The 13461-nt window shown below is 40.9% G+C and overlaps 1 protein-coding gene across 2 annotated transcripts; it reads left to right on the forward strand.

Moving 5' to 3' along the window:
• Positions 1 to 4748: 4748 nt before the first annotated feature.
• LOC122664835 (lysM domain-containing GPI-anchored protein 1-like) lies at positions 4749 to 9134 on the forward strand. Of its 2 annotated transcripts, XM_043860840.1 has the most exons (5): positions 4749 to 5440; positions 7741 to 7855; positions 7956 to 8117; positions 8727 to 8758; positions 8869 to 9134. In XM_043860840.1, the coding sequence occupies exons 1-5, from the start codon at positions 4774 to 4776 to the stop codon at positions 9114 to 9116; spliced, it is 1224 nt and encodes a 407-aa protein (XP_043716775.1). In that variant the 5' UTR covers positions 4749 to 4773; the 3' UTR covers positions 9117 to 9134. The 2 variants fall into 2 exon arrangements, with proteins under 2 accessions (XP_043716775.1, XP_043716776.1); XM_043860841.1 differs by lacking the exon at positions 7956 to 8117.
• The last annotated feature ends 4327 nt before the right edge of the window (positions 9135 to 13461 follow it).

Here is a 13461-nt window from a genome sequence, read left to right on the forward strand (position 1 = left end):
AACCTTTACCATTGCACCAAGTCCCACCCTCACCACTCATCCCATATCTAGAACAATATTCTAATGTAACAAGAAGATTATTTGTCGGGGCAATGAATTCTCCTTCTGGATAGTAGATTTTGAAACTCCAACCTCTGTTGTTTTCCTTAACTTTCCACCCAAGTATGTCAATAGTATAACATCTCTCAAAATGAACTAGTCCTTTGGACATTTTGAGGCTAGCAATTTTTACATTCAATAGCTAAAGTAGATAGCTACAAAAACACATCAACCAATAAAGTAAAAATCTTTCCTATAAAAAATTAAGTCAAAATCTTCATCCCTCTCCCAAGGCGACTTAGTTTTGCAAATTGAAGAACTAAAGATAAAGTTTCTTCAATCAATCCACAGATAAATCTAAAAGAACAAAAAGGAGGAAGAAATGAAAGTAAAGAATACACATTTTAATTTAAGCATGCAACAGAGATTGAGACCAAATCAAACCAGATAAAGGGCATAGCCGCACAAAAACATAGCTTTCTTCCCCGTCTGATCTCGAAGTGCATGAGCAGCCCTTCGGTACTCACGACAATCAAAGTCTGACTTGGCAAGAAGGGAACAGTCACTATCAACAAAGTAATCTTCCTGCAATGGGTGTTGAAGGGACCTCAGTTGTACAGAATCTCCGGCGAATTCAGAGCTCATTTCTGCAACTCTCTTGGGAACCCATCAAACCAACTTCCACTTCCCCTTGAATCGCCAAATGATAAGCGTTCTTAGATAAAGTGCACTTGCATCAGAGGCTGTGTTGAGCATCCAACCCCCTTTGCTAGTTGGAAGTTGGAACAGGGTTTTAAAATCAGGAATCGGTGACGGAATGTCCAATTCGCTGGAAACGGTCCGAAAAACTGTAGAATCGGCCTGTAACAAGAGAAATCGGGGGAATCAACTTAAAACCTCTATCCGGAATGGAACATCACATATTGGGATCGATCCCAGCCGATACCCAATTCGATTCACCGATTTTTTGAAACCCTGAGTGTGAAGCCCTTGTATTGCAAAAACATGGAAGTCAATAGAATAACTAGAAGTTTGAGACAAAGGCTTAAAATTTTCCGAAAAAAGATTAAAAAAATATGTCAATCAACTTAAGTAGCATTTATACAAAAAATTACAGGAAGGAAAAAAAAAAAAAAAAACCAAAAGAAAGAAGAGAGGGTTTCCTAGACACGTATGGTAGGTTTACGATAATAATATTGTTTTCAAAATTCAATATAATAAAACTTAAACAACAATGATATGTTACGTGTTTAATATAATTGCTTTATAAGAGAAAAAAATACAAACACAAAAATATTATTTTGAACATTGCAATGTACAAAACCCTATTCTATACATTACTAGAAGAAGAAAAAGATCTCACTTTTGGTAATAAATAAAAAAAAATGAGACGACTGAATCATGGAAAGATAATTAGGGTATTTCAAATTAACAAGGGGAGAAAGAGACGTTAGAGTTTGAATTTTTAGGAGAATTAGATGTTAAAGACTTAAAGTTATAGTAAACAGAGGGTAAGTATATGAGAGTGATGAGTCATGGAACCACCCACCACACAGAGCAAGACATGTGGACAGATCGAGGCCGAACCCAAGGGCCGAGCCGAGCCAAAGGGTGCAGCATCAAACCAGGCACTGGAGGGGAGGACGATCACCTCCAATCGTCGACATGGCCGAACACCATGGCCGAGCACCAAGCTCGTAGAGCACTGAGCCGGACCGGTCCTGATTGGCCATATGGTCGAGGACCATCGAAGGCAAGTGCCGGGCCGAGCACCCGTGTGGTCTGGTGCCCACCGAGCCGATCATACCACTTAGGGTGCAACTCACTCGCCACCTACGCCGAGCACGAGGCCTAGCACCAGGGGCACGGCAACCCGAGGCCGAGGCCTCTCCAGCGGCAGTAACTGCGACTCCCCTGGGATCACGAAGCCACGTCATCATATCACAACGATCATGGGATACAAATCGGGCCGCAATCCAGCGACGAAATCGAATCACGTTCCAATAAGGACTCTTACCTTATTAAGAGTCCTTCTCCGAGAATAACTCTTCATTCCGCTCCGTACGGAAGAGCCCTACCAATAGAGGACTCCTACCATACAAGGACTCATCCAGCCGTCTCATCTCATCCTATAAACACTCAGGTATGGAGCTCAAACGCTCATCTCACTATTCACTAAGTTGATACGCTGTTGCGCCAGAGACCTAACTTAAGCATCGGAGTGGGGCGGAGCTACACCGGCTCTCTTGTGCTTACTCGAGTTTTGCAGGCTCATCCGTGGGCGAACCGAACAACGAAGGTTTTCACACGCAACAGAGAGTGATCAAAATTTTCTCATAATTTTATTACAATTTAGGTTATAAAAAAGAATTATATTATTTTGATGCAAAACAAACCACAAATGCAACTAAATATCTGCATTACTTTAATAGGTAATTATTAGTTATGAAAAAAAAGGTAGAATTCAAAACTATACGTTATATTCAAGAATATTATATGTAGAAGCAACTATATAAAAAAAAAAATTTGTATTCTTAAATATATATATATTATTCAATCCTAATTGCTCAGAGTCAAAGGAAGGCATAAGCGATCCATTCTCTTAGAAATGCCATCAAATCCTCCATGGCTAGGGTACTTGATGCTGATGATTATGTATGGAATATACCATTCAAGACTTTTGATTACCAAAAAACAAGAAAGGGGTAATCTTGTCGATGGGCACTTGGGTTACCAAGCGGAGGCAAGTTTTTATTTTTATTTTTTTTAAAGAGTGAATAAATATAGGGAAAAAGAACTCTATCCGGGAGTGTGGCCTACGCCAGCACTCCCATGAGTCTATCTCTCTCCTCTCCATATGAAAAGATACCCCTATCCCCTTGTTTTGAGGAGGTGAGATAGAGGCACATGGGACTGTTGGCGTAGGCTGCACTCCCGAACAGAAAACTACTTCCCATAAATATATTAAATCCCAAATGAAGGGAAAAAAGTGAAACAGAAAAATGCCACTAAGAGGCACTAGGCCTCGGACAAACAAAGAGAAAAATAATAGCGAGACTCTAGTGAATCAAAACTGGTTTGTCCCAAAATGAAGCAAAACAAATTCACACTGCAATCTTCCAAAGGACATCAGATGTTTCAATCAGTTGAGCTGAGAAAACAAAGGACAAACCTAATACAATGACATTAAAATAAGAAGTAAACCTAACACCGTGACCCTTCCTCCTATGCCAAGTACAAACTTGAGTATCTTCCCAATGATTCTCTTCAACTTTATATTTCAAATCTTGCACTTCTTCTAGATTGTCAACATGATGGATAATCTCCTCAATATGCTTCAACTTTTGATCTTCCACTTGTGAGAGATCAATTAAGGAGACTACATGCCAGTCCGAAATATGAAAGAATGATTTTCTCTCATCTAACTCCAAATCAAAGACAATTTGTGCATGGTTTGGGATAATTTGAGAATTTTCTTCCCCGTTTTGTAGTTAATGGCTTGAATGGGGGCAGAGAATGAGACAGACTCTGTAACTAATGGGTTGATGAAGGGCTAAGTACTAGTTATCTTTCTTTGTAGGAAATTTAAATCGACTTCATTTATAATCACGGTAGTGTTAGTAAGCAGTTAATCTTTCAATGAAAGTGTCAGAGTGTTGGTGCCTCGTTACTTTTTAAAGCATATATGTACCGATTTAATCATTTAAATGAAGGTGTCAAAGTGTTGGGTGCCGTTGGACGTCGCTTCGCTGGTTATAGGTGAAAGAGGAGGTAGAGACGGAGAGAGAGAATAAAAGAGGTAAGGAACTAAGGACAGAGTCACAGAAAAAATTTATAGAAGTTGGGTAGGAGGAAGAGTCTGAAATATAATTAGTAAATTCCATTTATGTCCTTACTATCAAAAAAAAAAATTCTTATGTCCTAAGTATATGATTTTTGGGGAGCAGTTCTTTGTGGGCGGAGCGCAGGGGCTACATCTACGGCAGCCAACCAGAACGCATGCTGACATCTCAGGGGTGGGATTTCTGCCTTTCATGAGGGTGCATGGGGCGATCATTTCGCCCACCCCCCCCCCCATTGTGTCCCCATTGTGTCTGGTGTGGGTTGCACCCTTACAAAGAACATTTTACCTTTATTTTTTTTAAAAGAAAATTGGATCAATTTATGGTCTTTTGAAATTACTTTTTGCGTTTTTTTACCAATCATATCTTTGATATTGTGGGTATTTAAGTAATTGAAAATAAATTATAACAAATTTTGTAATCTACCTAGGTGACAAGTGACAAGTGACAATCAAGTTTTCCCATAGAAAAAGGTAGTTAGTTGAGTTAATATTCCTTTAAACCTTGAAGTATATACCAATGATGAAATATTCCTTCTTTACATCTCTTAGCTGTAACAAACAATAAATTTAGAGAGCCCACTGCCCACGTCCTTCTGTTTCTTCAATAATTTTCCAACTTCAATTCCTTCACTTATAAAGGTTCCCCAGCCCCAACTTCCAAAAATAGAACTCCACACTGAAAAGAAGTAAAGACCAAATAGGTTTGAGGACTAGTTGTTGAAGTAGCTTTGGCCATTAAGACATGCATATGAGCCCATAACTTCCCTTCAAAGTCTAACCAGACAACCCAATCTCTCCTCCATTAGAATGGATAACCATTGCAGCAATCTACCCATAATGTCAAAGAATAACAAGAAATCTCTTTCTCTCTTCGATTTCATGGAAGCACAATGATACTCTGCAAAATGAAAATTCAAATAGAGATTCTTCTACTTCTTCTTCTACTCATCATCTTCCCTAGAATAATATCTGCGAAATCAGTAATCGAACCTTGTAATTCCTCAGATTCTTGTAATGCTCTTCTCTCTTATCTCCTTCCTTGGGATTCCAAGCTCTCTGAGATTGCCTCAAGGTTCCAAGTGAATGTAAATGACATTCTAGCCTCCAATTCACTAGACCCATCAATTTCTTTCCCAGAAAACCAAATTCTTCCCTCCGATTCTCTACTCAAAATACCAATTCCATGCCCATGTGTGGATGGAATTCGAAGATCTGTTTCAACAAACTACACTGTTCGAGCAGCTGACACTTTAGATTCTATATCAGCTGGGTATGCTAGGCTTGTTAGTGCAGAGCAGATCAAGATTATTAATGGAATTGATGACAAACATCAGCTAATGAATGGCATGAGCATTGTAATTCCATTGCCATGTACATGCTTCAACAACAGCAGTAATGGCATTACTGTTGTCTACATGTCTTATGTGGTGCAGGAAGGAGAGAGCTTGAGCAGCATTGGAGCTACATATAGTGCCACTGTTACAGAATTGGAAGCTGTTAATGGGCTTTCACAAACAGTAATTGATCCCGGAGATGTACTAGCTGTTCCAATCCCAGGTTAGTTAAACACTCTTCCAATAAAGAACTTTTGCTATTAATTTGATTGCACTTTTCTTTACGTTACATATGTCAGGGATTTGGGTTGAACTCATCCTTAAAACTAGTCGTCAAGGAGAGAGTGCCCAAGCACCTATAAGTCTTCATACCGGGCTAGTCACATCTGATGTGGAATTATTACTTCCACTTTCCAAGTGGATTCCTAACAAAATATGTAGAGTTACTTGAAACAGTTACTCTGTTTCTTCCTTCTTATATTAGTTGTGGGTTCTTCGATATCATATATATGGGCTATCTTGACAATAGTAAACCTATTGGGAGATTAGTCCCACATCGGCTACTAACAAACCTACATCCCCTTATACACCTGCAGGGAGTCCCTACATCTAGTAGTTCGAACATTTTGAATGGAAACTTTACATGGTATTCAGAGCAGGTCAACTACTAACAAGCTTAAGCCCCACTTATGTAACTTTTGTTGAATAGATTCTAGATTAGAGAAATAACCAAGGGAGAGATGGAATCTCTATGTACTGTTTGGATGATTAACCACCATAATTGCAACAGTTATAGACTCTCACTTCATTATGCCAGTGAATCAGGTAGTTAGATGTACTGGGTACGAATTTTAATGTCTTTGGGCCAAACCAAAATGTTGTATTAAATTGACCCTGCAATGGCCAATAGGGGTCTCTAGGTTGCAAGACTACAAGAATTAATGTCTTTGGCCCAAACCAAAATGTTGGTATTAACCTGACCCTACAATGGCCAATAGGGGTCTCTAGTTTGCAGGACCACAAGAATTGTTTCAGCGTGTCTCTAATTAATATTTGGGTAAGACATCACTGCTTGGTTGTATAGCCCAGCATCAGCATCAGGACGGAAACCAATGAGAACATACGCATGGGCATCAACATGGATGGACCCATTATTTGCTTTTTCATGAAAGCTACTATATACTCAAGGTGATACAATTTCAAAAGCACAAAAATTCTGCTGCTATAGGGTTTGTCTAATGTGCTTTTTGTAAGTTGTACCGCGCTGTGATATCAGTGTTTGGCTGAACTCAACATGAAAGGAAAATCCTGTGTCCAGACATAGGAGTGTATGAAATTACGATACCGTCCAATGAAATAAAAAAATCCCATCAATGTTGATGCCCATTCGTGTGTTCTCATTGGCTCTGCTTGGTGCAGGGCTACAACTAAGCAGCGATTGTCTTGCCCATTAAGGGAAAAAGAACGCTAGCTAGTTGTGTCAAGTGTGGTTCCTACACCAAGTCGATCATAGGAGTGTGTGAAATTATTAAATAAAATAAAAAATTGCATCCATGTTAACGGCCATACGTGTGTTCTCATTGGCCCTATGTTGGTGCGGGGGCTACACGACCAGGCAGTGATGTCTTGCCAAGAAATAGAATGCTACCTGGTTGTGTGGTTCATATACCTAGACATAGGAGCTTGTGAAATTACTATACCATCTCAATGAAATCACTAATCCCATCCATGTTGATGCCCATGCACATGCTCTCATTGACCCGTTGGTGCAGGGGCTACACGACTAGGAAGCGATGTCTTGCCCAAAGAATAATTTATGAGAAGACAACTTTAATAGGTACAAATATAGTAACTTTAGGCTCAATTTGGAACGCTATACATGTTGGTCATCCTACGAACAGAAGTTTTGGGCTTGATTAGCTTTTAAGCTTTTAAATTGCGTTGTACACTGCCCGTACTTGACGTCAAGTACATCTAATAGAGGGAGGTGGACCCCACCTCGGGCAATGTGTTCGGGCAGGGGGTAGGATAGTCATTTCTGCCTCCTCTGTTAGATGTACTTGACGTCAAGTACGGGCAGTGTAATTGAGAGGATAAAGATCCGACTAGCTCTTAAGCTTTTCTGTTTTGTGAATCTCACTTGTTTCGATTTTTATCCTCCTCTCAAGTATGGTGCACTGCCTAGTGCACATGTAAAGTGCGTTGCACAGTGGCCACTGCACATGAGCAGATAAAAATCCAATGCACTTTAAAGGGGATTTTTATTCTCTCAAGTCTGGTGCATTGGGTAGTGGCATCTTTTATCTTCTCAAGTATTGGATGGAATAACGGTTGGATTCTCAAGTGTGGTGCACTGGGCAGTGCATCGCACTTGAGAGAGGATTAAAATTTCTTTAAAGGTGCACTTGGCGCACTTGAGAGGATAAAAATTCCACTTGTTTCCGAAAAAGACATGAACCAAAAATGATGTATTTCCGAACTCCTCTTAAAATGATATATTTCGGGATGGCTTAATGTGTGCAGCATGCTCATCTGCTAATCTGGATTGGTATAATGAGAGTTTAATTGTGCCAAATGGTTCTTATGCTCTAACTGCCAACAATTGCATCAAGTGTGGATGTGGAATGAATGATCTAGAGTAAGTCATTAATCGGGTATGCCTAGACGTTAATCTTGTAATTCGTGTTTTTTCTTCCATCTAATTCTTTGCTAAAATACTCATATAGTCCACTTGACAGTCTCCGATGTTCTCCATCCGGTATCGGAACCTCTTGCTCCCATCTACAGTGCAAAGCGACCAATCTCTTCATTGGTGACATACATATGGACCGAACGCCAGGGGGTTGCAATGTAACAAAATGCATATATCGTGGCCATTTTGGCCGGAAAATTTTTAGTAGGTAAACATCATTATTCATTGGGAAAAGTTTTCATACACGGTCGTGTAAACCATGTATGTGAGAGGGTGGGAGTTTCAAGGCATTAATTAATGGGTGGGGATTTATGACTTTTCCAACTCTTTGTGAGTGACCCCTCTCACATATACGGCTGTGTGGCCGTGTATGAAAACTTTCCCCTTATTCATTTTTACTTGGTACAACATGTGAAAGTGCAAGGCTGCATTATTTAGTATGCATTCTGGGTCAATTTCACATTCTAAAAAATAAGGATGTGCCCAGTGCACGAGGCTCCTGCCACTACGGGGTTTGGGGAGTCATAATGTATACAACTTTACCCTTACTTTTCACAACAAGGCTGTTTTGAGACTCGAATTCGTGATCACTTGGTCACAAATGGTCACATTTGCTTGCAGTCGATTTCACATTCTAGATATAAAACAACTGCTTATATATATCATCTGTGAATGTGAAATCAACCTAGAATGAATTCTGAGAATGCATACCGAACACATTGTAAGATACCAATCACTACTACCCTCGAAGAGTATAAGTTTATTGAAATGCAAATGTGTGGAGCTAACATGTGTTGTTGCATTTGATGGACTGCAGTTTATCTAACTCTTCTCAGATTCAATGCTCAGGTAATCAATTCAGTTTATGACTTGTAGTAGAACTCTATAATTAATAATTTCTAGTTAATCTGGAGTGTTGCATCCATGGATTTGTGAGCAATCTAAAATTGATAATGCAGGTAACCATAGTGTTCTTACACCACGAGGAAGTCCACCTCCAACATTGCATGGTTCAGTGATTCCATTAACAAATGCACCTGTATCACCACCTTTGGCTTCTAATTTATCTGCTCCAACCGTGGTGACTGCCCCAAGTAAAAAAAGTGACAACAATTCTAGTGATGGTGGATCATTTAGAGATGCTTCATGTTTATTTCTTTCTGGACTTGTCCTTTTGGTTAGTTTTGCTCATTTACTTTCCAAGTAGTGTTATGAATATACTGATCGGACAGACCCTATATTCTTAAGAAATGTTAATTTTTTTGTTTTAAATTTTTGCTAAAGGTTAGTAAAGTAATTTTCTATTTAAAAAGAGAGAAAATTTACAAAATTAACGTCTAGGCATCCCTAGATGACAAATGCAAATCACAAAACAAGTCAGATCACTTGTCCACCTTCGGCATGTCCATCAACAGACAAGAAATTAACCAACCTCTAGAGAACATTTCCATGTAATTCTGTCCAAGAAACATTTAGAGAACAACCACTTTTGCATGAATTGCAATTCTGTAATACAAGTTAGGGGTGTCGCCCAGCCCAGCAAACACGACCGAGCCCGCCCGAATAAAGCCTGGCCCGACCCATTTACTAAACATGTCGGGCTTAAGCAAAGCCCGACACATTTAGTAACTGGGCGGACCCGGTGTGGAGTTCTATCCCGTCGGGCCCTCGACCAGACCGACCGAATCCAGGCCCGACCCTTTAGGTTGTAAACTTTGCTATGGGCTTGGACCCTATTTGATTTATTGGCCTAAATCTGTTTGTGACATTAATTTTTTGTTGGGCTAGGCCTATTGAAAGGCACACTGATTTATTGGTTATATTTTTATGACATTAACTTTCTGTTGGGCTGGGCCTATTAAATGTTCAACATCTCACTTCATTCAAATTTGAGCTTAAATTATATCATGGGACATGGGCCACATGAGGTGCACTATTTAAGCCTATTTCTAATGAACCGGTCATGCTCAAACGATTGGAATATTCAATTTTAATGAGAAAATACAGAAAAGAGGTGGCAAGATAGTATACATCTTTGTAAAATTAAAATATTCAGTTTTAATGGGCTGCACCGCTTAAAGCTCGTTTATATTTAAACAAGTCCATAGCCCGGTACACTTCTGCACCGTTTAAGGCCCGATTATATTACCCGATTATAGCCCAAAACCTGACCGAGTCCGACTAGGCCCGGCCTGAATACTTAAATATGCGGTCATGGTGCAGGCTTTAAGCACCGTGAGGCCCGGTTGGGCTCGACCGAGCCCAACCGGTTGACACCCCTAATACAAGTAACCACTTAAGTAAAGTCGCATTTCACCCAAATCTTATCAATACCAAGCTCTTTTGCCATTTCACCCAATTTCTGCATTAAAATTTGTGGCGATCCCAATATAAACCGAGAAACACTTGATAGTTTTGCCTGTTAATGATTGCAACAACCCAATAGCTCCTACCTGCCTTGCTGTGTGTAGGGCGCACGATAGTAGGGGCAGGGCGAAAGTAGAGGATCTGGATCCTAATCCAAAATACTTCAAGAATATAATGAACTCTAGGAACCACATAATAGATCCGCATAGCCTTGAAAATAATAAGATCCTTGACAGAAGAAACCGAGCAAGGAACAACATTAGATATTTCCTACAAACACTTCACAATAGAATAACAAACAACTTTTATAATTCTAGCTGATGCTTCAAATCTTCTCAAATTTTTTTCTGCCAAAATCTGATAAAGGATTATAATCAAAGCTGCCATCCACACAGATTTCAGAGGAGAAATTACCACCTTTATTTTCCACTAGGAAAAAAGTTCTTGAATAGACTGAGATCCATTCCAACGGAGATCAATAATCTCTAAGTACATATTCCACACTGCTAAAGAGTATGTATAACTGCGAAAATTATGAGAAAAACTCTCGGAAGCTTACGCACAAAGGTTGCACTTGGACACCAAAGAGATTTTTCTCTTATGACAATGTCATCAGTTGGCAAATAATTACGGATCAGTCTCCACCCAAAGACCGATTGTCTCGGAGAGAGAAATTTATTCCAGACCAACGGGCACCAAGACACCATGGGGATCTTCATATGAACCGCCTCCCAAGCTGATTGAACAAAGAAATCACCAGACGGGGAGAGAGACCAAACTCATTGGCCATCAATTGGGATAGTGGGCAGCGGCACTTCATTAGCAAGAGAACACACCTCCTTCATAACATCACACCGAACTTGTGGGAAACACCAGACACCATTAATAGTAAAGTCCAACACCTTAGTTAATAGATTGGTAAAGTACGAACTCTTTATCGAAGACTATTATAATAGGTGATTGTATTCCATTAATTCTTAATAGAACCGAGTACAGTAAATATATTTATAATACAAAGAGTTGGATTGAGAGTAGGTCTCACATGCGATAATAGAAGAGTCCATTATCACATGGGACTGTGCAACATGAAGAAGACGTGATAGAGTGTGAGTAGAAGACCAATATAGTGATCTTAGAATAGGAAAGACTATATTTGTCAATACACCCCCTCAAGATGAAGAGCCGAAGCAACGGATCTTTAGCTTGTCCCGCATAAACTGGAAGCGACCTTTAGGAAGGGCCTTGGTCCATGTATCAGCAATCTGGTCAAGTGCGGAAATGAACTGAACCTGAAGACTTTTCTGTGCAACACGCTCACGAACGAAGTGAAAGTCAATCTCAACATGCTTGGTACGAGCATGGAAAACAGGGTTGGCGGAGAGATACGTTGCCCCAATGTTGTCACACCAAAGAATGTGAGGTGCGAGTTGGGGAATTCCAAGTTCTTGAAATAAAGCCTGTAACCAAATCAATTCAACCGCCGCGTCAGCAAGAGCCTTATACTTAGATTCCATCGAGGAACGGGAGACTGTCTTTTGCTTCCTTGAGTTCCAAGAAATAAGATTAGGGCCCAAAAAAATAGCATAACCACCTGTAGAACTGCGATCCTCAAAATTGTCAGCCCAGTCGGAATTAGAGTATGCCTGCAAGGTATATGAAGAGGAACGGTCAAAGAAAAGGCCATGAGTGTGGGTGCCCTTGAGATACTGAACCATGCGTTTGACAAGGCTCCAATGATCGTCTGTGGGAGCGTGCATAAATTGACATGCCCTATTAATAGCGAAAGCAACATCAGGGCGGGTAAGAGTGACATATTGAAGAGCACCAACTATGGACCGATACTGAGTCGGGTCAAAAAATGGAGCACCCTGTAGCAGATGGCTTGATAGACGTAGCCATAGGGGTCAATATTGGTTTACAGTGTGACATACCAGCACGATGTAATAAATCTGAAATGTACCGAGATTGAGAGAGATGTAAGCCCGTGTCGTGGGAAGTGACCTCAATGCCCAAGAAGAAGTGCAGGGGGCCCAAATCCTTGATAGAAAATTCGGTGGACAGCCGGTGAAGTAAAGCCGAGATATGAGAGGGAGAGTTTCTAGTAACCAGGATGTCGTCAACATAAATTAAGACATAAATCACTGTAGGACCCTGTTTGAAAATGAAGAGAGAAGTGTCAGTCTTGGAAGCAAAGAACCCATAGTGCAATAAGAAGCTGCTCAGTCTGTGGAACCAAGCACAAGGAGTCTGCTTGAGGCCATAGAGAGAACGATGAAGGCGACAAACATGATCAGGTTTGGACTTGTCCTCAAAACCAGGCGGCTGTACCATAAATACCTATTCAAAAAGTTCACCATGTAAAAATGCATTATGGACATCAAGTTGACGAATGGGCCACCTGTGAGAGATAGCCAAAGAGATCACTGTGCGAATGGTCGATTGTTTCACCACAGGGCTAAATGTCTCATTATAATCAACCCCATGCTGCTGATGAAAACCTTTGGCAACAAGGCACGCCTTATAGCGCTCAAGAGAACCATCAGCCTTGCGCTTAACACGATAAACCCACTTACACCCAACCAAGTTCATACGAGGATGGTGCGGAACAAGAGTCATCCATGCACCATTTCTAATCAGTGCATTAAATTCTTCAGCCATGGCGGTGCACCATTCAAGGAGCTTGATAGCCTGTGAAAAACAAGTGGGTTCAAGAGGTAAAGAGAGCGAGTTAGTCAAGGCATGGGGGGCTGGTTTACGAGGACGTAGGGTCATTGGATGGGTGGTAGATGGTAAGGCCGAGGGTGGTGGAGGGGCAGGGACAGTGGATGGTAAGGAAGATGGTATAGTGGTTTGGGTGGCAGGGAGGGGGTCTTGGTGATAAATGTCCGTGAATATGCAGGTATGGGTGCGAGGCATGGATGTGGGGGACCCAGAGGGAACTGGTGCAAGAGGAAGTGGGGGGGTGACGGTGAGATGGTGTGGTGTAGTGGGGATGACATAGGAGATGGGGGAGCATGTGAACCCGTGAGTGGAAGTGTATTGTGAGTGGGCTGTGGGGTTGGCAATGGTAAAGCCTTAATGAAAGCTGCTGCCCAAGGGTGGGTAGAGGACCTGGAGAGTGGGGCATTAGGGGAGTGAGGTGTACGTGAAAAAAGGAAAAACGTCTTTGGAGAAGCGTACGTGAC

This window comes from Telopea speciosissima, chromosome 6, assembly GCF_018873765.1.
Source record: "Telopea speciosissima isolate NSW1024214 ecotype Mountain lineage chromosome 6, Tspe_v1, whole genome shotgun sequence".
In the NCBI taxonomy this organism is placed as follows: domain Eukaryota; kingdom Viridiplantae; phylum Streptophyta; class Magnoliopsida; order Proteales; family Proteaceae; genus Telopea; species Telopea speciosissima.